At 34.9% G+C, this 24,701-nt stretch overlaps 6 protein-coding genes and 1 long non-coding RNA gene across 10 annotated transcripts; 4 read left to right on the plus strand and 3 right to left on the minus strand.

Moving 5' to 3' along the window:
• Positions 1 to 709: 709 nt before the first annotated feature.
• On the minus strand, positions 710 to 3,174 carry LOC142548475 (putative glycosyltransferase At5g03795). The gene is made up of 3 exons (XM_075656820.1): positions 2,760 to 3,174; positions 1,551 to 2,115; positions 710 to 1,369 (listed from the first exon to the last, which is right to left on the minus strand). The coding sequence occupies exons 1-3, from the start codon at positions 3,121 to 3,123 to the stop codon at positions 886 to 888; spliced, it is 1,413 nt and encodes a 470-aa protein (XP_075512935.1). The 5' UTR covers positions 3,124 to 3,174; the 3' UTR covers positions 710 to 885.
• Positions 3,175 to 3,990: 816 nt separating this feature from the next.
• LOC142547959 (uncharacterized) lies at positions 3,991 to 5,106 on the minus strand. The gene is made up of 4 exons (XM_075656329.1): positions 4,792 to 5,106; positions 4,604 to 4,707; positions 4,373 to 4,491; positions 3,991 to 4,195 (listed from the first exon to the last, which is right to left on the minus strand). The coding sequence occupies exons 1-4, from the start codon at positions 5,066 to 5,068 to the stop codon at positions 4,102 to 4,104; spliced, it is 594 nt and encodes a 197-aa protein (XP_075512444.1). The 5' UTR covers positions 5,069 to 5,106; the 3' UTR covers positions 3,991 to 4,101.
• A 488-nt stretch (positions 5,107 to 5,594) lies between these two features.
• Positions 5,595 to 6,905, plus strand: LOC142547960 (uncharacterized). Its single transcript, XM_075656330.1, has 4 exons — positions 5,595 to 5,818; positions 5,905 to 6,011; positions 6,472 to 6,593; positions 6,726 to 6,905. Exons 1-4 carry the CDS (start codon positions 5,674 to 5,676, stop codon positions 6,814 to 6,816), a joined length of 465 nt encoding a protein of 154 aa, XP_075512445.1. The 5' UTR covers positions 5,595 to 5,673; the 3' UTR covers positions 6,817 to 6,905.
• A 322-nt stretch (positions 6,906 to 7,227) lies between these two features.
• On the minus strand, positions 7,228 to 12,141 carry LOC142548476 (uncharacterized). 2 transcript variants are annotated; one of them, XM_075656822.1, is made up of 4 exons: positions 11,438 to 12,141; positions 9,777 to 9,926; positions 8,993 to 9,679; positions 7,228 to 8,595 (listed from the first exon to the last, which is right to left on the minus strand). In XM_075656822.1, exons 1-4 carry the CDS (start codon positions 11,786 to 11,788, stop codon positions 7,474 to 7,476), a joined length of 2,310 nt encoding a protein of 769 aa, XP_075512937.1. In that variant the 5' UTR covers positions 11,789 to 12,141; the 3' UTR covers positions 7,228 to 7,473. The 2 variants fall into 2 exon arrangements, with proteins under 2 accessions (XP_075512937.1, XP_075512936.1); XM_075656821.1 differs by having other exon boundaries at positions 9,777 to 9,932; positions 11,438 to 12,139.
• On the plus strand, positions 9,774 to 11,486 carry LOC142548477 (uncharacterized). Its single transcript, XR_012820970.1, has 3 exons — positions 9,774 to 9,950; positions 11,130 to 11,339; positions 11,384 to 11,486. It is a non-coding gene; the product is annotated as an uncharacterized LOC142548477 (long non-coding RNA).
• Positions 12,142 to 16,505: 4,364 nt separating the features above from the next.
• LOC142547961 (dihydroneopterin aldolase 2-like) lies at positions 16,506 to 18,074 on the plus strand. Its single transcript, XM_075656332.1, has 3 exons — positions 16,506 to 16,656; positions 17,385 to 17,577; positions 17,821 to 18,074. The coding sequence occupies exons 1-3, from the start codon at positions 16,638 to 16,640 to the stop codon at positions 18,023 to 18,025; spliced, it is 417 nt and encodes a 138-aa protein (XP_075512447.1). The 5' UTR covers positions 16,506 to 16,637; the 3' UTR covers positions 18,026 to 18,074.
• A 925-nt stretch (positions 18,075 to 18,999) lies between these two features.
• Positions 19,000 to 24,293, plus strand: LOC142548478 (uncharacterized). 3 transcript variants are annotated; one of them, XM_075656823.1, is made up of 11 exons: positions 19,000 to 19,424; positions 19,882 to 20,061; positions 20,149 to 20,273; positions 20,687 to 20,795; positions 20,908 to 20,947; positions 21,218 to 21,307; positions 21,400 to 21,499; positions 21,578 to 21,717; positions 22,270 to 22,372; positions 22,558 to 23,279; positions 23,657 to 24,293. In XM_075656823.1, exons 1-11 carry the CDS (start codon positions 19,388 to 19,390, stop codon positions 23,916 to 23,918), a joined length of 1,908 nt encoding a protein of 635 aa, XP_075512938.1. In that variant the 5' UTR covers positions 19,000 to 19,387; the 3' UTR covers positions 23,919 to 24,293. The 3 variants fall into 3 exon arrangements, with proteins under 3 accessions (XP_075512938.1, XP_075512940.1, XP_075512939.1); XM_075656825.1 differs by having other exon boundaries at positions 19,000 to 19,334; XM_075656824.1 differs by having other exon boundaries at positions 19,004 to 19,424; positions 20,164 to 20,273; positions 23,657 to 24,292.
• The last annotated feature ends 408 nt before the right edge of the window (positions 24,294 to 24,701 follow it).

Raw genomic sequence — 24,701 nt, forward strand, 5'->3', positions numbered from 1 at the left:
TGAAGCCAAGATTTCAAACCTTTTCTGTGACATTTCCTGCAAAAATAAATAGTGGATCATACAAATATCTCGTGGAATTTTGATTATCAAGAACAAAATGTGGTTCCCATGAAATATCGTCAATTATTGTCTTGTGCGAGGCTATGAAAGGAACTGGGATTTTGCGGAAGAGTCGTGTTTGACCGAGGTTTGGCAGCCAATTTGGAAGCAAAGATACTTCAATATTCAAAGAAAATGAAAGTTATCCATGACTTGTTACGCCATTATGGTTTCTATTTGAGTTCAGTAACAGGTTGACTTGTTTACCGGTTTTGAAACAAGTGCACGTGCATAGCAAATTTTCTGGCGACTTAGGAGCAAAAAGTATTACATATATATATATATATTATAAAATTGTGGACACTGGGAAAAAAATTCAATTCGGACATCATTCATATGTTTATTTATTTATATATATATATATTATAAAATTGTGGACACTGGGAAAAAAATTCAATTCGGACATCATTCATATGTTTATTTATTTCATTCATCTCTCAAGTGGCAAGTGTGGTACGTCCACACCTTATCTATTGATTAATATTGCTCATCTAGTAACTTACACTTTTATTTTCATGACTTAAATGTCATGTAATTTTAACTAAATACGTTGACAATTTGATGTCCATTTCGAAAGAACAAGAAATATAAATCAATAACATTATGACATGAATAAGAGGATATGTTTGCCATTTAATCACAAGGAAATGAAGGGTGTATAATCAGCTGGGTTTTTCCAGGATTTTTATTTGAGCTTTAGTAGGGGTAATAGTTGATCCTGTTTAGAGCTCATGAAGGATGACCATGGAGACTATCCCAGTGGATTTGGAACTATATCTACTAAATTTAAACAGTAATTCTTAAAGAACTTCGCCGAAGCCATAACTCGTACATAACCATGTAAAAAGCATCATAATCCACAGGAGAAAGATGCCACTGGAAGTGTATTCTTGCCTTCAACACATTATTTTGTAAAATTAAATATTTCTCCAAGCTTACTCCTTGGAGGATTTTCTTCAGAAGAGGGATATCTAACGTAGCAACGGTGATTGAAAAACTCTTCCAGTTAAGTATATCCTCAAAAGGGAGATCATAATGATTGGCTATTATTACAGGGACACAACCGTAGTACAATGCATCGCCTATGCGGGCTGTATTGACTTCAAATCCTTTGACATGAAGGCAGAACTTACTTTTTAAAAGCTCCTCCGAATAGGGTGTTTCGAGGCGACCAAAGTGGACTGATATCTCAGCGTCATTTTCCCATTCCTGAAGCAGCGTTGCACGTACCGGTGAGTTTATTGATCCGGCAAAAAAAGCCAGCTTGAACCTGAGAATTTCGGGATCAGGTAAAATTAATAAACATTGTTGAGACAACTCCGATGAATAGCTTAGTTTAGCATCTAGTTTTAAATTGGATTGATAGATGTCATCATTCCGCGGTCAGAATTAATCCAAGAAATTGATGCAAATGCAACCAAATCTACAAATATTCAAAAGCATCCACACACCTTTCGCGTTCAAGATTTGGAGGGTTGTCCTGCCTAGGCCAAATTTGTGGCAAGGATGCATCTTTATGAGCAACATAGGAAGAAAGATAATAGCTTGAAGAGCATACGATTTGTATCGCTTTAAGCTTAACTTCAACTGCTTTCTCCATTGCAGAACGTCCAATGGAATGGCAGGCAACGTAAAAATGGTCAGCTCCCCCACTACGATTCCAGTAAGGGTACTCATGACTAATGTTGGTGATATAATCTTTAACAAAGTCTTGGAGACCAGATATCCCTACGCGAGGGTCGTGCCTCAGTCTTGCGATTGAAAAAGGTAAAAAGAAGAGATCCGCTTTGGAAGGGTCTTTTGTACTGAAATGACTATTTACGAGAATTTTCTTGAAATAACTCTCACTGGCATAATTACCATTGGGTTCGAAATCCACAGGCAAGAGCACATTAGCGAAGGGATCATCCTGTTTATATGGATAAACAAATATCTTTAAGCTTCTATTCATTTCCTTGTAGTTCTCCAGGAAGGCATCTTTGTCATGGAATATTTTTGTCTCACTATTATACATCCCTGAACACAAAACACAGCAATTTCAGACCATAATAATAAGGAATCAACTTTAGAAAATACTTGCAAGAATCCGAATCTTGACTGCAGTGACCATTTTAGTGGCATTCATCAAGTATTATTGCCTCGGAATAACATGGTATGTCCAAATGAGATTCTAGGCGAAGCTCGGCAGTGGAGACAAGCATGACAGTACATTTTTACCAGATGAACAGCAACACAGGAGAAACCAAACAAAACATCATGTTTGCTCAATTATTAATTTATGCTGACTGATAAAACTTCAACTACTGATATTACCACTGTTGGAGCAAAAGAGTAAAAGCTATTTCGAAGGAGAATCTTATAGTTTAGAAATTACACATGATATTTGGAATTTTTTTTAAAAAAAATAACGCAAAAATCAGAGAGAACTACAGCAAAATGAGAAAATTTCCACACATTAGATAATACAAGAACACATCACAAGTCATACCACCATCTATGTTCTACCTTAGCTTTATTTATAGTTCTATCTTCTCAGATGATACTTGCACACGAAACGAAAGCCAAAAGATTGCAAAAACACTACCATACTATTCCCAAAAAAACCAAAAATTTAAGAGTCAACCAAGCTGAAAGAAGAAAAAACATGAAATTCCACATACCGAGTGATCTCTTATCAAACTCCGCGTCACTTCGACCCTTCGTCTCTCCAAGAACAATTCCCCTCTCCGAAAAACGAGGAATCTCGCTGTACCCAACAGATTCCGGACTATAAAAGGTGAAAACTTTCGAGGGTTTGTCACGAATCAGAACTCCCCCATTTCCAGAACTGGAAATATGGAGCTGGTGAGGATGAATGAAGAAGAGATTAGAAGTGGATGATATATAGAGGAGTATAATAAGAGAGGTGGTAAGAGCTAAGGTGGCCGGCATGAAAAAGTAGAGGGATTTGACCGCGTAGGTATGTCTACTAGGATCGCGGCGGCGCGTGAGGAGTGTGTGCATGAATAAAGACGAAGTCGCCATTGGTGTGTGGCTGGAGGCACTATGAGGGAGGTTGGATAGTCCAAATAAAAAAATATTTAAAATGATAAATTTTATAAAATAATTTTCTATTTTAATTGAATATTTTAGTAAGATAAAAAAAATTTACGGAAAAAAATGCAGACTAGAGGAATAACATGTATATATATAATTGGGACGATGAAAAAAATGTAAGCTAAATAAGTGAGACAAAGAGAATATATATTGTTAAAATTAAGATTTGGATTTAAGTGAATCAAAATATGTTCATAAAAAAAATATGCAAAAATTTATGTAAAACGATTTCACGAGTCGTATTTTGTAAACCGTATCTCTTATTTGAATCATCCATGAAAAAATATTATTTTTTATGCTAATAATATTATTTTTTATTGTGAATATCGATAAAATTGACCCGTCTCACAGCTAAAAATTCTTGAGACCGTCTCACAAGAGAGATATTCAAAAAATTATCTTTGTTTAAACTCTTTTTTCTTCTCCAACCAAAAAAAATTCAAGGCCGTATGAAGAATTTAAAAAATGGGTGATTTGAAAACTCCAATTGCATTTTAATTTTTTTTAATGACAAAAACTTGTGTGAGACGGTCTCACGGTCGTATTTTATGAGACATATCTTTTATTTGGATAATCATAAAAAATATTACTTTTTATGCTAAGAGTATTACTTTTTATTGTGAATATGGATAGAGTTGATCCCTCTCACAAATAAAGATTCGTGAAACCGTCTCACAAAAGACGCACTCAACTTTAACATATTCTAAAGCACATATTTGTAAGATAATTATATATTAAAAAAAAATCGCAATCTTGTATCTTTTATACATATAGTACTTGTTATAACTGAGCAGAAATATTACTAAGTATATTATAATAAACAACAAATAGATCATAAAGTACAACACATATTAAATAATCTACATTTATTAGAATTTATTTATTTATAGATAACTGCATTGAACGTTACTCATGACCAACTTTCGTAGGCGGCTTCACAATAAGAACTGGGCAATGAACATGGTGAGCACAGTAATTGCTGACACTTCCCAGCAATGCTCTGCGTTAATAGTACACAATCTTTTCTCAAAATTTCGATTTAAAATCTCAGTGAAATTGACAGAAAACAAAATAATTCACTGGTACGACCTCGGCTCGGAGGGGTCGTCCCAGAACCTTGTATCCAGATTAATTTTTTGATGTAAAAAAAATATTTAAAACTTGATGAATTTATAACCTTTTAATGGTGCCGAGACCACGGCTTCCAACAACTAAGATATCAGCATGCAATTGTTCAGCGGCTAAACATATCTTTTCTTTTGGATCTCCTTCAAGAATCAAAGTTTCTGCCTTTATCTGAAACCGGCCCAAAAGAAAAGAGTCATTAATCTTGGGATATAGTAATCTTATGAATAATTTAATGGGAGTAAATACTTGAAAATTACTAGATGTGAGGCCCGCAAACAACCTTCTTCTCTTTGCACATCTGCAAACCACGACGAAGTATAGCCGCAGAATTTTGTTGCTGGGCTTGCTTCACAGATTCAGTCACTGCTGGTGTCGCGTAGACAACTGCATGTATATATATAATCATCAACAACAACAGATTAACATTTGTCTATATATATGTATGTACGTATGTACGTCGGTATGTACTTGGCCCGGCAGGGTAGATGAAGGGCTGGAAAAGAGGCTGGACATTGACTAGAGTGACCATGCTTGACTCTCCGGCAGCCAAATTAGTGAAAAAATGGTCAAGAGCCCATCTCAGGGCGTAGAAACTTCCGTCGCTCTCGTCAATAGCCACCAACAAATTCAATTTCTTTGACTCCGACAACATCAAGGGCTGCGGCTCCATTCCCTCAGCTGGCGCCCCATCACTCTTCTGCGGCGGCTCCCCTCCTGTGTCCATAGATTGTAGACTTTGGGCCATGGCCAAATATTATATTTGTATAAATTAATAAAATCTATAGACGCGAGTCACGACACAGTTTATATATAATACCCTTTCAGCTAGCAGCCTAGCACATATATATTACGTAATTAGCGAAGCTCAAAAAGTAGAAACATCTCGTCGGAATGATGAGGATGATTTGAAGTGTAATTAAGGAGTAAAATATATCTTATAATTTACAAGATACATTTACACTTGTCTTGCATGCGCAGAGAAATATCCAAATGCACCGCCACGTCCATTGACATCTGTCGGGTAGGCTTAGCCTTATCATTTTGTCGTGTATAAATAAAAATTCCTGCAAAAACATTAATGCCCGACGCTAAGGTCCATGAGCAAATAAATAATTATGAAAGCCAATGCGCCTAAACGTTAAACGTAGTTATGTATTTATTTATAGTAGATGCATGCATGCAGTACTAACGGGGTCTGTGGTTTTTGCTGAAATTTATTTTATATATAAATTAATTACATATTAATAATTAAGAATATGAGCAAATATCTATCTATATACAATAAAAAAAAAACTAATTATAGTTTCAGATACATACATATCATATTCTTGGAAGAGGCAGGCAAGGTAGATGGATAAGGTGATAGTGGCGATCGATGAGAGCGAGGAGAGTTTCTTTGCCCTCCAATGGCTACTCCTAAACTTGGATATGAAATCACTCAATATCATCCATGTCTTGGAGCCTTTCCCTCACTATGTCTTTCCAGGAGTCCAAGGCGCGTATATCTATCTATCTATCTAGCTAGCTATACACACACACACACATATATATATATATAACGATTCCAAGTTGTTGTTGTAGTTGTGTTTCCTGCAACATCGATAACTCAATCTGCGAACAGAGTTCGACGAGAGAATGCTGAAGCCCTACTTGCTCACGCAGCTCACATGTGTTCAAGATCAGCACGAGTTAGTTTTCATGCATAGTTCTAGTCCTACAGTGTCATTCCAAGGGTTCTCCAATCATCTTAACTGGATAATAATATTGATTATTTCTTGATACTAGTAAGGATCTAACTAGTTTTATCAATAAATATCATAAATAGTAATATTTTTTTAATAAAAATTAATATTTCTTTAATGTGTTTAGCAGTCTTTCTTTTTCAAAAATAAAGCTTTTTAATCTATTTTGAAAAAAAGGGCATGTCTCAATAGATAAAACGTGGGATCGTCTCATGTATACTTCTTGATGTTTAGGGGTTAATTGTGCTAAAGATTTTCAAAATTTTATAGATAATTTTTTTTTTTTAAAAAAAAACATTGCTTTCAAATGAATCTTTCAACGTTGACTTTTTGAAAACTATTCTTACAGCTAAATTTCAAATCACACATTTTAAAAAATGGGACAAAGTTAGGATGACAATTGCAGGTGAAAAAAGCAAACACATCAATCCTCGAAGGTGATCCAAAGGAAATGATATGTGAAGCTGCAGAGGAAATGCATGCCGATCTCATTGTTGTAGGTAGCCGCGGCCTTGGTAAAATCAAGAGGTAAAACAAAGATAATTCTTTTGTTACAAAACTTTACACCTTGCGGAAGAAATATATAAAGTTTTTGTCCCCAAAAACATAAAATTGGATTTGATATGTCTAAGGATGAGCATGGATTTATTCGTGACGCAGGGCTTTCTTAGGAAGTGTGAGTGACTACGTGGTTCACCACGCAAAGTGTCCTGTGCTCATAGTAAAGCCACCGGATGCATCTCCACAATAGAAACTGACATTTCCGAGAGTGTTTGTTTGTTTGTTTTAATCTTTTCATTTCACGTAATTAATATAAACTAGTGATCAGCCGAGAGATGTTTGGAGTAAATATTTTACAATGTAAATAATGTTTTTATATTTGTCTTAATCACACAAAACTATCGTACTCTCACATTGCATAGGATTTCTTTCTTTTTTTGTCGACGTCATAATTGCGACATTCTGGTAAGAGATCACACCTGCCTTTGTCTCGACTTTCACCCGATTCATTTTTATGGCGCGTTATAATTATTTTTTATTTCCATGCTCAGAATCAAATGATATAGAATAGAAAAACAATATGTCCAAATTCTCCAAGGATGTCGTATGCTTCTGAACACAAAAAACATGACAAATCTCATAAAACTGCACACACCACATAATAAATGTTGGATATGTAAATTAAACGAGTTATCGTAACAAGATTACAAAGCATGAAGATCAGTCGAGCAATCGTATACGCGATATTGGCAATTCAAAGTGTGGTGAATCAAACTAACTCCTACCCAAGAAGGTTGTATTTCTGACTCTTAGATATAGAAAAACACGAAAAGACAATCGACCCGACGAGATAAAGTGGACGCTGTTTTGTGTCTCCGGTCGGGAGGGAAATAAAGTCAGTCCATAATCAGACTACTAAATTGTACAGCTGCCAGGTTCTTGGCGCAGTATTTAAGTAGTAGCTAGCAGCAACCTCATGTATTGTGGTAACATCAGCTGATGACGCTGGTTGTCGTAATTGTGTGAAGTTAAACTCGATCTGTAGTCGATGATGAAGGGGTGTTGACATTGTTAAACCTTTCTTGATATCTTCCTGTAGTTCTCTAATTGGAATTGCAGCCAAGAAACTCTTTATGTACTCTTTGCACGATTCTTTGCCTTGACAAACCACCTCTTCTTCGGGTTCGTCTTTCATTGGTTCCTCGGGTCTTGTAACCGATGTTTCTTCTTTGAAATCTTCACTTGAGCTGATTGGCTGAGCACTCAGGTTCAAAGACTCCGGTGCTGATGAAACGGCAGCCTGCTCATCGATGGGTTTCTCTTCCAATGGTTGTTCTGTATTTGGCAGTTTATAGATAGTTGTATTCCTGTCGAATTTCAGTATGTATGCCTGGTTGCATCCCTCATGGAGTCGCTCACCTAGTGTGTCGATGATATAATAGGCGTTTTTCTCAACCTTGAGGACGAAAAAATGGTCATTCCAACTGACGATGAAAACTTGGGCATCGGTTTTCAATGAACGGTTAATTTCGTCCCAGATATTGTCGAAAGACATAGCGCTTTGCAAAAAATCAAAGTTTCCACCCACAATTTTGTCCGGGTGAAAAAACCCGATAAATGACTTTCCAGGAACTACAACAAGATCACGAATTTTAGCTTGATGAATTGTCTCAAGATCAAAGTGCTTGTCTGGGAACCGTTCCATGTACACTTCATTCTCACAAAGTTTTCTCCATTCAAAGGAGCCATCTCTGATCAAGCTATCGAACTGTGATTTTATAGGCATTAGATCAGAATTGTTCTGCAACCAGTCAGCAATAACAGCAACAAGGGCTGTACAAGCACTTTCTCCTGCAGCCCGTTCACTTCGCTGATCAATGGAGGCAAAGAAGACTTGTGTTTGAATCTTCATACGTCCATCCCTGCTAACTATTTCTTTCTGCTCCCAAGTGCCGACAGCAAAACTATCACCACCAAACTCGGAAACTGGTGATTGGTTTGAATTTGAGAATTCATCAATTTTATGCCACTGAAGAGAAGTAGCCACCACGTAATTAGACCTTGAGTAGAAATATTACTAAGTTGGAATACATGCAATTGTTGTATTTTACGTTAAAATATAATGGCAAACACTGCATTCCCTTAAGCAAATTGTATCGATATAAAGTTACCTAGAACATACGAGGGCATAAGAACGATTTCGTTAATCTAGATGGTGTATTCCCAAAAGAGGAACAAATTTGTCGATAAAAAAAAATGCATAATTAACTGATATACCATCTTTTCCGACTACTACATGAAAACAGCATTGAGTATTCATCTTTATACTTGAGCAACTACAAAATAATCAGTAATTGTGGGCTCCAAAAACATTTATTTTTATGGTTCACATTTTGCAAGTAAAGCATGAATAAAAAAGTTCTTACCCCAGAAGAGAGTGACTCATCAGAACTCAGTTGCCTTCGATCAAAGTCTATATCATCTCCACCTTCTTCTCCATATGATTTCTTCAGCAATGGCTCGCCTTTAGCTGCTTTAGGGGACCTAAAACTTAGCTTCCTTTTCTTCCAAGGTAAAATACTACGTTTAGAGTTCTGTGGTAAAGACTGCTCCGTGAAAGTTGATCCCAGTTCCTCTTTCAGTGAGCAGCCAACATCTGATCTACGGCGGTTGCTATAGTAAATCCAGTCCTCATCCTCACTGTTGATTCTTGCAGTGGAGTAAAATGACACGCCTGCGTAATTGGCATGTGCCAACGTGCCATAACTAAATGAATTCCGAAATTTTGGATCTCCCTTGTTTTCCTCGGATTCTCCTTCAGACTCTTCAGCCAAGTCTGCATCATACGGGTAAGCAAATTCACCCTCTTCGCTCTTGGCAGAGCACCTGCCCTCGCCACCCTCATCATCATGGAAGGCTTTTTTGGCTCTTTGAGATGACACATACTCGGTAAAAATTCTAACCTTTCTGAGACCAGCTTTAAGGGCCGAAACCTCATCTTTCTCCGTGGAAGATTCTCCGGATACCGAAGGGGATGGAACAGGCACAATTGGACTTGAAACCAATTCCAGTGTGTCTTGTGCACTTCTAAGTTCCAACAAGCTGAGAGATATCTGGAACATAGATGAAGATGGGACGTAATCACAAGAAGTTCAAGGTAAGTGTTAAAAACAAAAACCTAAGCATTGATGTTAAATATCAGTTACTTACACAGAGCAGAGGACAATGCTCCACCGCAGTGCTAGAAACTGCCAAAGGAATTTTGACTTCAGTCACACGGCCATCAGTCTTTGAAGCACAATCAGCAAGGTTTAGGGCTGCCAAACCAATGACAGAAAACTTGCTCTTCACTCCTTGAGTCTGCTCCTGATGCAAAACAAAATGGTTAAATACTCTAAAAATAATATCTCTAAGAACTTTTTTTCTCACACACAATAACTAGTAATCAGTAAGTCTATAAAATTTCTAAAAACGACTTCTGATTCTAGAAAATTCAAGACCAATGATGTAACAGCATAGAGCTCATTTGATTGTAGACGAAGAAAAAGGTAGAAATATTAAAACAACAACTCAATTGAATGACCTTAAAGCTAACTAATTTTTTATTAAAAATCATTCGTTTCTTATGTCACAAACCGACCAATCTTTTCTATCAGTGTGAAGTTTCCAATGAAGGATCTGCAATATGGTAATGCATTTATAGATCATTCTTCGAGACTAAAATTCAGATGCCCATGGTTTTTTCATTTGTATAAGTTAAACAGTTTTACTAGTTAAATTAGCTTTTTACTTGTCAAGTGGTGGCCGTTATCAAGATAATTAATGAACAACCCAGAGTCCTGACAAGTGTCGTTCACTGGTACCCTGTTCTTGACAAAGATTCTTAATCTCCAAATAGTTAGCTCTGAAGTCAGATTACATTATACACACAGTTATTGAATATAACAAACTAACAGGCAACAGCTCAAACCTCCAGAGGTACTGCTCAATAAAGATCATTATAAGAATAAATAAAAAATAAAAAATACACAATGCAAATCCTCAATCGACAACTGCTTACACATGGAAATAGTATCTAATGCAACTACAAATCCATTTGCAGCCACATAATAACAAGAATCTACACTGCCACAAAATATGAATACTAAGGCCTCAACAGATTCCAACGGCAGCTAAATGATAACAAAAACCCGTCATGGCACAAATCATGGATGTGAGATCACATTTGTAAACCCTTGAATCGGTTGAAAAGAGATGGCCATTTCGGGAGTGCATCCGACTTCAGTAAAATAAAGCTTTGCAAAGAGATAGTTAAACAGTCAAACGTGAATTTCAACCGAGGGATTTTTAGCAACCACACTTACAGCTCAAGATTAAAGAATCAATAAGTCTATAAAATCATATAGACATTCTCATACAAATAACCTAAGAATGAGCAATAAGATTGAGAGAAAACACAAACTAAACGGTGGTGCTATGAACAGAACCAAAAAATACTGTCCACGATAGTACGATACATAGAAAAGAAAACATCAGCATATCTTACAATTTAACTAAAAACAGTTGAGCAATTTTTCTTGATTGTGTGAACTTTGGAATAGTTGGCAAGTCAACATGGCTGTATTTCCGACTTCCAAGCGTATAGCCAGATATATGGGCCAAAATCGAAACAAAAAACCCATAAAAGAATTCAAAAATACACAAATAAGTCAAAGGGAAACATAAACTTTCGAGAAAGATAATACAGAGAAACCCAATAAAATGCGTAAACAGGTATTTAATATTTCAGTTTTTTATATAATAAAATGCGTAAACAGGTATTTAATATTTCAGTTTTTTATATATAAAAAAAGTCAAGGAAAGTAACTCACATGCAAAACAGTAAAATTGATCTCCCAGGGATGAAACACGCTATCCTTGTACCCAGAAAAACTACAAACATTCTGAAATTCCTCGCCCCACGCCACCAAAACCCCGCCGTTTAGGCCCTGTTTCACAGCCTCTATTCTGGTAAAATTTCTTTTAACAGTCCTCCTGAATGAACCCAGCGAAATCTTGGGACCCTTCCACCTGATCTCCACCGCAAGGCCACCATTATCCTCCTCCTCTTCACCCTCATGCACCCAATCACAACCCTCGAGCCTCTGCACTGTGAGTTTAACCTCATACTTCCTTGAAATCAGAGGCGGCCACGGCCTCCACCTCATCATCTTCACCACCATCCTATTATCAATCCAAGAAACAGAAAAGAGATGGGAAAACGAGAAAACTTAAGAGAAATGGTCCCACTTTCCCGAAAATTTGAAGAGATCGTATGTTAGGTGTAGGGTATGTGAAATATAATACAAGAAAACAATGAACTATCTGTGAATTCTACATGGGTTTTTCTTAATCCTACATACGCAAATTTCTCAACAATGCGAGCTTGGTTTTTTTTTTTCCTCTCTTTTTGTGCGGACTTTCCTTTCGAAAGCGAGTGGGATGGAAAGGAGAAGAGAGAAGATCTTGCCGTTACTTATCTGGTTTTGAATATAAAAAAAATACTATGAAATTGGATTAGAAAATGATGTGTGTGTTGGCAACGATAACGGCGTGGTGAATAGATATAGTTGACCATGTTTGGAGCTTTTAAGGTCAAAAGAAAATCAATATTAGGTTACTTCAGACGTTTCGTTATCCTCGTTCAATTTTAGATTTTCTGCTTTTTTACGTATTTATAATTATAATACAATCAATGTGACTCTGTATAGTTATCCGAAACATATCCAAATTATACGTCAAATAGATAAATTATATTATATTGATAGATACAAGGTGAGTATGAATGAGTGAGCAACACATCCAATAACATGATCAGATAATCAAACGATTTTTTTACAATCTGATTCGTTTTTTATAATATCATTGTTTGGTTTATAGTATCATTGTTTGGTTTATACGGTCGGTTTATATGTTTGTCAGACAAATTCAATTAATTCATTACATTTCATTCTAAAATGTATAAAATAATAATTTGAATTCAGTTTCTATAATTTTCATTCGATTTTTTGAAGTTACGTACAATTATGTAATTTGATTAGTGACTTATCTTATTTTAGTATAATTGTCTTTAGAAAGGTTAAGTTACTTAAATTTTGTTATTATAGATTTGCTAATTATGTGAGTTATAAATTAAACTAATTTTAAATAGATAAAATATTTTTGAACCGTTTTTAATAAAATCATTTGAAAATATATATAATAATTTACATTTGAAAAATTTAAAATTATATACAGTTACTAATAGTATAAATATAAATAAAATAGTTATTTTCTTAAAAGTACAATTTAAATCCGTTTTAAGTTACACAAAATTATAATGAAATTACAAATAATTTCGGTTTTAGGTTATAAAACCAAAATAAAAATTTTGGATTACGATTCAATTTTGAATTTTCGGTTTTTGCCGATCTAGACCATATTATGCTCACCCTTAATGGAAATATATCTAAATCTGTTGTTGTAGTAACAATATTCAAAACTATTTCATGTAACTTGGAAGAAACAAATACCATGCATGTAATTGTGACTATCTTTTATTCGGATCCTTGGTAGAAAGAGTGGATTATTATTAATCTTGTAATAATGGTCCACCTGCACTTTTTGACTGCCCTAATTAATATACGACAATGACACAATCTCTTGAACATTTGGTATTCTTGTTATAATTTTATAATTACATAAAACTTGTGTGAGACAGTCTAACAGGTCGTATTTTGTGAGATAGATCTCTTATTTGGATCATCCATGAAAAATTATTACTTTTTATGCTAAGAGTATTACTTTTTATTGTGAATATAGGTAGAATTGATCTGTCTCACACCTAAAGATTCGTGAGACCGTCTCATAAGAGACCTACTTTTTTATAATTCTTAGAGCACCCACCACCTCATTAAAAAGTATGGAGTCCACATGCCACATACACATTACATTAACAACTTCATTCTCTCACATTCATTTTAACATTAATACTCATTATCTATGGGTCTCACTGTCCACTTATTTATCATTATTCTTATTTTATATTAAATAAATATAATTTCAAATTGTTTACACAATTTAAATGATTATTATTTAAAATAAATAATAATATTAATTTTAAATATATTTATTGAGTAAAATAATTTTATCTTATATTACGAACGTCATTTATTTAAAATTAATCGAATAATTGAAAAGTACAATAATCGAAATTTACAATAATTGAAAAGTAAAATAATCGAAAATTACAATAAATAAAAATTACATATTCCATCTCCCCCTAATCTGTTCACATAGATGTTCGTGGATGATAAGTTGCTCCTCTGTCATTTGTGAAGTGTCTTTCGAAATGATTGTGTATTCCTTTGGTTGAACTTTGGCTAAGGCAGCTTTCGCTTTCATCTCCTTAACTTCGAGTTGTTTTTGTTTCATTTCAACTTAAACATTTTTTACGCTTGTATACTCAGTAAATTTTGCAAACATATTGTCCAAATTTATTGTCATACCTTCAATGTCAGATTTCATTTTCCCTTTTCCCTTTCTCTTTGCTGCCTTATGACCCATTGGACGAGTTTCTTCTTCATTTAAGTCTACATGTAGACTTGCATCTTGGTTAGACGAGGTATTGTTTGCCCCTGACTCCGAGGTCCTCGCCTTCTTTGTGCTAACAAGGTAATCGACGGACTGTGGAGTAAACATTTGACGGTCTTTTACGATTCTCCACACATGCTCGAGATTAAATGCAATGCCGTTATTTTCCTCACGATATTTTTCATACGCAAGCCGCAATATATCCTCATCACTGTGGCCGCTACGATACGCACTATATACACTATTGTAATTTGCATTGAAGCGATATACCTTTTTTTGTATGGTATTGTGCCGTGCGATCGTATGACACTTGCAATTCTGCTGGGTGTACCTGGAGAATTGTGAAAATCCGTCGCAAATAGCGACGGTTTGTGTCCAATTTTTTTTAAAAAATAATCGGACAGATGGGCGTTCATAAAATATAATTAAAATAATTCAAAACATATTGGGCCCGCGTGTCAGCAAATCAGCGACGGTTTCTAAAAAGCCGTCGCTAATAGCGACGGTTTTTCAAAAATCGTCGCTAATTGTCCAATTTTTTAAAAAAAATAAACTGACACAGGGGCGTTCAATTCTTTGAACGCCCCATACCCTCTCTCCTGTGAGTGGGCGTTATAACTAGGGCCGTAAACGAATCGAATCGAATTTTATGAAATTTTCAGTATTCGAGCTCGAGCTCGAATTCGAATAAACATATTCGAAGGTCGATTCGAAACTCGAACTTTTATTATTTTCGATTCGAACTCGATTCGAACTGAGGCTCGAGTTCGAATTCGATTCGAACTCGAATAATATTATATATAATATATTATATATAAATATATATATATATTATATATATATATACTTAATAATATTATATATACATATATATATATATATATATACTTAATAATATTTTATTTATTTTTTAAATATAATGCTAAAGTTCGCGAACAGTTCGCGAACAATCGAACAATATAATTTTAGCTCGAATTCGATTCGAAAAATATTCGAACATGTTCGAGTTCGGCTCGAATTCGAACCAAATATTATTCGAACCGGCTCGAAAAGTTCGTGAACGTGTTCGATTCGTTTACACCCCTAGTTATAACGCGCACTCACAATGGAGAAGGGTGTTAAATGAGTGTTATAATTTTGATATTATAACTTAAACCTACATATATTTTAATGCATTTTATCAATTCGTCGTAAAGTTAAGGATGGCCAATTTTAGGTATTGTCAAAAAAGTGAAACACAATAACAATTTTGCGCCTTTAACGGTTTAATAGATGGTGAGTTTATTGCAACCACACCAAACAATTTAATATCATTTAATAGGATTAGTCCATGCTTTATCTCGACTAATTCTTATGTCATAATATCATTAGTCAAAATGCTAAATTTTGGTCATATTATTTGAACATTGTTCTAAAAAATGGCAGACGGACTGTCTTCCACCGCCTTCTCCTAGGCGATTTTTTTTTACCTAAGTATATAATTTTTTTTGTTTATCTCCGTATTTCTCTAATAATTTATCTATATCAGATTTTAAACACAAAAATAATTGCATATTGTTTTTTTTATACGGTACAAATTGATTGAAAAATATGTCAAACAATTGTTTTACATTTTTTTTATAAAATCCATATATTATTTTGGACGATAGTCTAGACGACACCAAAGAGACCTTAGACTGTTCATTTTAGAACACTAATTATAAGACAAAATACATTTGATGTAGCATTGAAAAAACCCAATACTTCTTTGTCAACATTTTTTGGGATTCAGTGATCTTGGTTTAAGTTGTCCAAGTTAGGTCAAGTGTTGTAATTCTTTAAAGAGTAGGTTTTTGTGAGACGATCTCACGAATCTTTATCTGTGAGACGAGTCAATCATACCAATATTCACAATAAAAAGTAATACTTTTAGTATAAAAAGTAATATTTTTCATGGATGATCCAAATAAGACATCTGTCTCACAAAATACGACCCGTGAGACCGTCTCACACAAATTTTTATCTTCTTTGAATCTTTGTTTCACTTTCCAAAAATTCATTAAAAACAATGCATTTAGATAAATTGTCGTTGTTATTGTCCCCGATATTTTATATCTATTACGTTACAATTTATAACACATTAAATATCATTCGAAACAAAATCGAACCACTTTAGTGATTTGGCACACGAAATACAATTTTTTTTTTGGGAAATGAGATAAAAATACAAATTGGATCGACACTTTAATATTTATATACATATTGAAATTTGTCTAATGTAGTTAAAAATATTTAAATTATGTTTACAATTAATCAAAATATGTCGAAAAAAATAAAGTAACATTTAAAAAACAATTGTAAATCAGAATCTGTCTTATTCTGACTCGGGTTTTATGGACAAGGCCAATTGAGAAAATGAAATACAGTGCAGTAAAACTGGAAGGGCAGCGCTCTGTAGTCTGACCGGCGAACCCCATCCTTATGACGTCATCCGGCAATGGTGAGCGCTAGCTATCTTCTCTATGCAACGTAATCTCTGTGATGTGTGTAGTTGGGATGAATCGGCTCGAGCTTTTGGTTAAACTATTCGCACATGGTTAATATCGCACTCAAACGCAATCGCAGTTTGCTTATAATTTGTTCAGAGGATTTTCCTGTGTTCAATTTGGGTTTTGGGAGAGCTGATTTTGAAATCTAATTCCAGTATTACTCCAAAACCCTAAATTCCAACAAGTGTCCGACCTGGAGATATGAAGAAGGGTTCGGTTTTACAGTTTTTCGAATCTGGAGATGGGTTTTCTTATTTTTGGCATTTGGCTTAATAACCTTCTTTCGGGAGGGAACAAAAATATGAAGTTGATTTTTTATTTTTTATTGGTTGAAATTTGTGTTATTTGTTGAGTGCTGTATTCTTTGTGTTATTGTTATCTGGAGAATCCGTGAATTTATTATCCAAGGCCTAAGACACATGATCAGAGAATCTGCGAGTGAGCTTGAAAAATCATTTTTGAGCTCGGGTTCGAGCTGAAAATTTCAGTCGAGCTCCAGTGCAAGAATTTTTTTAAATCATATACTCCTGAGCCTATTCTCTGCTCTTTTTGACTTGATAAACACTTTTAATTCTTATTATTCGTGCTATATGATACTTGATTTGTCAACAAAGTATTGTCAGAATAGTAAGTAGTGTGTTCTAATGCTAGCCTTCGGTTTTACTTGTTGGGGCCGCAGCTTATGTAGAAACGACTATGGGTGACAAGCTTGTATTAAGGGGTTTAAAGTTCCATGGGTTCCACGGGGTAAAGCCCGAAGAACGGGTGTTGGGTCAGAAATTCTTGATAGATGTAGATGCCTGGATGGATCTTCAGGCTGCGGGTAATTCGGACGACCTATCAGATACCATCAGTTATACTGCTATATACCGGTGAGTCATAACTACGATTTATCTCGGCAGTTTAGACATGAATGAATTCGAAATGGGGAAGTCTGGGCTCCTAAAGTTCGACATTGAATCTTTGTATTCTTTAACAGTTTCACTATGTAAATGTTGTCTTATCTAACAATTGCATAATTTATTTCGGATGATTTAGCTAAAAGTTATCGCAATCTTTGATCTTGCCCGTGTGAGTTAAGTTGATTCTTTGATAACTTGACCATGTTCGTGCAGCATTGTTAAAGAAATCGTCGAGGGTTCACCTCACAATCTTCTCGAATCCGTAGCTCAGCTGATAGCTTCCTCAACCTTGTGCAAGTTCCCCCAGATATCTGCAGTTCGTGTACAGGTAGGAAAGCCACATGTTGCTGTGGTTGGCCCTGTTGACTACCTTGGCGTCGAGATCATTAGATATAGGAAAAACGAAGGACAAAGCTAAGCTGTACAAATGCTTCATTGTTCTAAGGCACAGGACACAAATTCCTTTATTTGCTCTTTTTTGTTTGAATGTGTGTTTTATGCCTTGCCTGCTGTTTCTTCCTCGATTTACTTTTGTCCTAAATCAAATTATTCCGTATAATCTTCAACTGCTAAAATGAATTTTGATAGGTTAGGGTTATTAGTTTTAAGAAAATAAGGTAGAATTTAGATTTATTTAGGTTTTTATCTTTTTACATGGTAAATCAATCTATATATATAGATACAAGCGCGGTACGCCAACCAATTATGTACCAAAAGTCAACAACTGCCTATTTATTACAACTATGATTGGAATTGCTGGACTGGAAGCCGACAATAAATTATTGCAAATTATATTTTTTCAAAAGTTACTGGTATATCAAAGTGGAACTTTGTCAAATTTTTCTATCCATCTCTAAATGCATATTTCATTATACGTACAACAAGTTGCTTAAATTATCGAAGACAAAAATTTATGTGAGACGGTATCACGGATCGTATTTTGTGAGACATATATTTTATCTATGAAAAATTATTACTTTTTATGGTAAGAGTATTATTTGTATTATGAATATTGGTAAGGTTGATCCGTCTCACGGATAAAGATTTGTGAGATCGTCCCACGAGAGACCTACTCATTATCGATAATTACCACAAGATTGGAAATAGTTATGATTAATTTTACTAGTAACAAGTAAATATGTCACACTCAGTTCGATTTCGATCAGTTTAAAATCGTCAAATTCTCACCAGAGATCTACTCATTATCGATAATTACCACAAGATTGGAAATAGTTATGATTAATTTTACTAGTAACAAGTAAATATGTCACACTCAGTTCGATTTCGATCAGCTTAAAATCGTCAAATTCAGTTGTCATATTGATCTTTCTTCGAATCTGTACCAAAAAAAATTCCAAGCAGTCGAAACTTTTTCATCAATTTTTTTTAGACAATAAAAAATATTCAATAATTTGGGATTTAAAAATTCCTGCTTTTCGATTAGTTCCATCCAATTGCATTAAATACATTACTGAATTTTTCCAAGTACGATTCAACTCCACAGATTGTGTTCCTACGAAGTTCTCAAGAATTTGATGCCGCATCACTTCATTTTGCCTCGTGTCTGCAAATTCGTGGTGTTCAAGAGAGACCCATTTTAGGCTTGTATAGTATCAGCTGATATTGACTCGACTCCTCTTGCGATCATCTCTGTTTGCGATTTGCGATTTTCTTGCATCCGACGTTTAGTAAATCTATTGGGTTTCTGTTGAATACAAGGGCTGCTAGTGAGAGTTTACCTGCTTTTATGGCTATTTATTGATTCGGATTGATTTTGCTTATGAGATATGTAGAGATGATCAATATGCTGTTTGAAGGTTATTCAAACGATAAGTAGATTGAGTATGATTCTGTTTGGCGTCCTATATCATTGGGTGCTTTAAAAGATTAGATCTTCAGCAAGAATTTGTTGAACTATTCATTTCTTGTACTGCTACGGTTGATTTTATGGCCCGTTTCTGTATTATGGTCACATCTTATTGTTTTAGAAAGTATGAACACGTTTAAATGTGTCATAATGTAAATAGTTATATCTGTTCACAGTAACGGCATCGATTGCTTCTTTTTATCTTATATCATAGTATAGAATATGGTAATTTGAAAAATTCTCAGACTGTTGGTTTTTAATTTTGTGTTTTGTACTCAAATAGGTTGTTTTCTGGCTGACAGATTATTCTCTTTTAGTTTGGACTAGAAAAACTATATTTGGTTTTGTTGTAGTGCACTTGTATGTCCGTGATCAATAAAAATCAATTTGTTTGTTTTGATCATTAGATATTCCGTGGGAGTTTCCCCCTTTTGTTTTGAAAGCAAATATGGAGAGGAAAGGTGATATATCTGATTATAGAAGCAAACTGGATAACACCTTGGCATCTCCTGACTTGACAAATGATGAGACAATTAAGACCCTTCTGAAGAATCAAATTTTAGAGTCATCATATTTGCAGTTTGAAGGTTTGTTTTTTGATAACTGAGTTTTCTGATACATGGCTCTACTATTAATGTGCAAAGTTTATGTTTTATCGAATATTATTATGTCAGTTACATTACTTTCAGAATACCTAGATAATGCGGTGGAAAGAAAAAGCAAGGAAGTTTCCGACTTCCTAGAAATGTTGAGAAGTGCAACAAAATCAAGCAGCAAGGATTTAAATCGTGGTTGGAAAGTATGCTGTCCATTTTCCCTTTGCCAAATCTTTTTTTTTTCCTGCAATCTTTGTAATACTAACTCGATCAAGAACATCTCCCTTCTATCTTTTTTCTTCTGTTCATATGAAAAGTGCTGTTGGTGCGTCTTTTTATTGAAGCTTTCATGACAAATTTCTCACCTTAGCATTCCACATTTGGCGTGTGAAAGCTCTGAAAGATTAAATTTGACATTTGGCCTTCCTATATTTTAATTTTAGTCCTATCTGGACCGGGAAATTTTATCTAGCTTTTGAAAACTCGTTTTTTCTAGCCTGTTAGTTGATTATCCATGATGGCTCATATTGATTTACTTTATCATTAACTGCGGATATACATCTTATTGGGTTTAGCAGTTTAGAGTGGAAAATATGTTTAACATTCTTTTATTTAGGTAAAAGAAGAAACAGAAGAATTTCGAGTTATGTATCGAGAAGGACCAGAGGGCACTCCATTCCATTCACTGCTTGTTGAAGGCTATGTGGATGGACCTCTCGATGTTTGTAAGATAAACTTAAAAATACTCAGACATTACTCTTTTTCAAAATGTTATTAAATGCATCATCACTTTATGGATCACACAAAATTGTGAAGACATTTCTTCATCTCTGACAGGTCTCTGTATTTCATGGGAGTCAGGTCTCTATCAAAAATGGTAACAGTTAACTTCTATGGCAATGTTTGGTTTCATTTCTGTCGATTCCAAGTTCGTGATATATGTTTAGTATTTGGGTATCTTAAAATATTAAATTGAGTTAGTGTATATTATAATGTTTGAGTTTTCTTGGGAAATGGTAATTAGATGTAATGATTTTATCAGAAGATATGAAAAATGAGATGAAAATAATATTGGGAAGATTGTAATAGAGATTTATTTCTTCTGTGTTTGAATCTATAATAATGCTGCCAGATTTTATCCTTCCAGGTTGCCTCAAATTTCAATTCCAACATTCAAAGTCGTCTCATCCCAATGTTTACGAAGAATCAGAACCAGTGAAAACATATCATTGGTGAGGTAATGTGTTGCTACTCGTAATTTTTGCAGTAGTTTTGGATGTGGACCACGGCTATAAAATGCTGATATTTTCCCAATTATTTGGAAGAAAGGATGAAGGTTCCGTGGCCGCTTTCCAGTAGAGAGGCTTTACTACATGGTTTTACATTTGAGTATTTTGAGGATGGTCTAATCGTGGTGCTTTTGAACTCTGTAAGTTATCATTATTTCTTTGTGAGACAAATGACTCTCTTCTTTATTAGAAATATGAAATATTTGATAAATTTTCAGATATCTGACTCAGAGACTATTGATATACGTACTCATGGGTTCACTCGAGACGGGATACCTGACGCACAGGATGTAGTAAGAATAGACTTGGTGGGAGGTTTTGCTTTACAGAAAGTTACCGCAGATAGAAGCTTCTTCAGGTACAACATAAAACTATTTTCATCATCCTAGTTTGTGTATATCATCAATCTTGCCTTAGATCTGAAAAGTACATGTGCATAAAAACATGTAGAAATCAATTTTTGCTATAATGCTTTCGAAAAATGGGTGAATGTGTTTTGATATGGACGATTGATGCATGCGGAATGCACAGTATCATTGTCTGGGCATGTGTGCTTAGCTAAGTTGGCCAACTGAATGACCGTCATACTGTTTTCTCCTTTCTATTTAAGTTATAATTTAACAGCCAGTGTTTCGTTCTAAGGTTCTGATTTTTATAACAATAAACCATGATCAATTCAAGAAGGTTCATGATGAGTATGCATCATTTTTTTGTGATGATTATGCTTGTTAGATTAAGGAGATAAACAAAAAATTGGTCTGTGAGTTTTTCTTTTCCATCCCCATTTGAAGTCAACAACAAAATTAGAGCGAGCGTAAAACAGTTCAGAAATTAGTGTCATTATTTCATTTTCGAATATAATCTTTTCTCCATCACCCCGACTCTGGTCACAGCGTTCCCAGTTTTGCAGGACAATTGCAAACATGGATATCAAGTTGGACTTCGTTCCTCCAGCATTAATCAATTTTATCTCGAGGCAGCTTTTAGGTAGTGGTTTTAAGCTCTATAAAAAGGTAACTTTCGAAAATTGATTTCTATAAAGGTGTCTATCGATTGATTATGATCATATGATTAATAATGAGTGGAAAACTCTGGATATACTGTACGTCCCTTTAATCAAATGGACGCCAGAATATTATTTTTCTTCAGTTAGTTTGTTGGCAGCCCTCTTATTTTTATTAGTCTGGGCCAACTACAGGAAGTTGCTGCTGTTTCTCAAGGTGATGAAAAATTTCTTGAGGCCTTGAGAGACCCCTTGTACTGTCGTATCCGTGAGGCTCTTTTTATGGGAAATACATTGTATGAATCCCCCGAACAAGAAAATCTGAAACAAAGCATGTCCATTGAGCTTAGACAACAAGGGACAAAAGAATTGGAACTTAATCATTCTGAGTCGAATAATGGTCGTGATGACTCTGTTATTGCCTCAGAGTATGTAGTGAGTGTAGGTCGAAATACAAGTGATGAAATTGAGGAGTTAGATGAAAATGATACTAAAGGAAGCAAATTATTACTCAATAATGTTGAGAAATTGTGTGATGATTCAAGTAGTGAACTTACAGAAAGGGCTGACAAGGAAATCGTTACAGGCCAAGAGCTAGAACAAATTTCAATAACCACCCATGAAATTGCAGAAACTTTAAAGACGAAGAATGCGATTGTCAGTCAAGAGGTTGAACAAGCTCTCGGAACATTGGAAAAGATCATTTACATGTATCGGGAGACTAATGGTAACCAGGGAATCTTTCATCCCAAAATCCATACAAGAGTTAATTTAGAAAAATGTGATGTGGAAGAATCTCTGGGCTCTGAAGCTGATCGGATGTGCAGAAAAAGCGAAAATTGTGAATCCTCAAGAACAGGACCAACAGAAACGACCTCACAAGAACTCAGAAACAGCTCTGACCATCATGCTTCCAGGTAGTATATTTTTTTATTTTATTTTTTTATTATTATTTCTATATAAGAAACGACTTCCAGGTAATATATTTTTTGGAGTAATTAACATGAAATTGGCCGTTAGACAACAAATGTCGGTAAAAAATAATGCTTGTTTGCGTAATTGTTCTGCTAGGTACTACCCTTACCCCACATTTCACATTACCTTTTCGACCTTAATTATTTATGGTTTCCATCAAGTTCCATAATCAAAGCACCTTCTGTTCTGACGAAGAAATAATACCATGATTTAGTTTCGCTTTCTTGAAACCAAATATAGTTCGGTACTCGAAGTAGACAATACCAAGTTGAGCCAAACCTACTCTGCTCTGATTTTTCTCGTTAAAATCTTACTTCAGGCTTGAAGAGTCCACACATTACTCAAAGGGAACAAACCATAGCCACAATGCACCAGCTTCACAGGATAAATCCTCCTCTCACGCCAAGCATGTTGCTTCAGGCTCCTTTATGGACCAGAGAACTGAATCGCCATTCCGTGAGAAGACGACAGAGAATCATGCCGTGAATGCTAGTGCAAACAACACTAATGGACATGTCAAGACTAAAACAAGAAATGAGAAATATCGGTATTGTTGCTTCAATTCTATTTCTGGGAACTAAAGAGGGAAGGAAGCAACTCCTGTAATTCATTGGATCGGAAGGGTAGGAGTTTTTGACACGATGTTGGGCTCCAACACATTTTTATGCAGTTCATGTTGCATGGAAACAAGAAACAAGAATATCGGTATTGTTGCTTCCATTCTATTTCTGGGAACTAAAGAGGGAAGGAAGCAACTCCTGAAATTCATTGGATCGGAAGGGTAGGAGTTTTTGACACGATGTTGGGCTCCAACACATTTTTATGCAGTTCATGTTGCATGGGAACAACAAACAAGAATATATCTCATTAAAAGTGTATAGTTGACTGGTTTGATTAATTGCATGGCATATGTTGTGTAGTTTGGTTCGATAAATTTTTATAAATATTTTTATCACACCAAGTCATATTTCATATGCAGATAAGGGGTCTTTCGACCCTACAGTTCTCACTATAGGGAAATGATCCAAATGTGATCACACGTGATTTTCATATGAGGTCCACGTAAATCACGTGAGTCATACATAAAATTAGTCAAATCTTGTTTATTGATGTTATAGATGGATAGTGCAAATAACTTATGCAAACTTTCACTCTCTTTTTTGTTGTTGTAATAATCTGAATGTGGCTACATAATTTCTCAATTTTCTTCATCCTTTTTCCTAGGAAGTTTGAGTGGCAGTTAGGTGTCGTTAGGACAGGGGTAATTTAGACATTTCGCTCCAATGCCAAAGAACCAGTCCATTTGTTTATTTAAAAAAAACACTTGAAATTCTCCATGAATGAAAGGAAACCTCTAACCTTGT

The sequence above is a fragment of the Primulina tabacum genome, chromosome 6 (genome assembly GCF_025594145.1).
Source record: "Primulina tabacum isolate GXHZ01 chromosome 6, ASM2559414v2, whole genome shotgun sequence".
NCBI classification, from domain to species: Eukaryota; Viridiplantae; Streptophyta; class Magnoliopsida; order Lamiales; family Gesneriaceae; genus Primulina; species Primulina tabacum.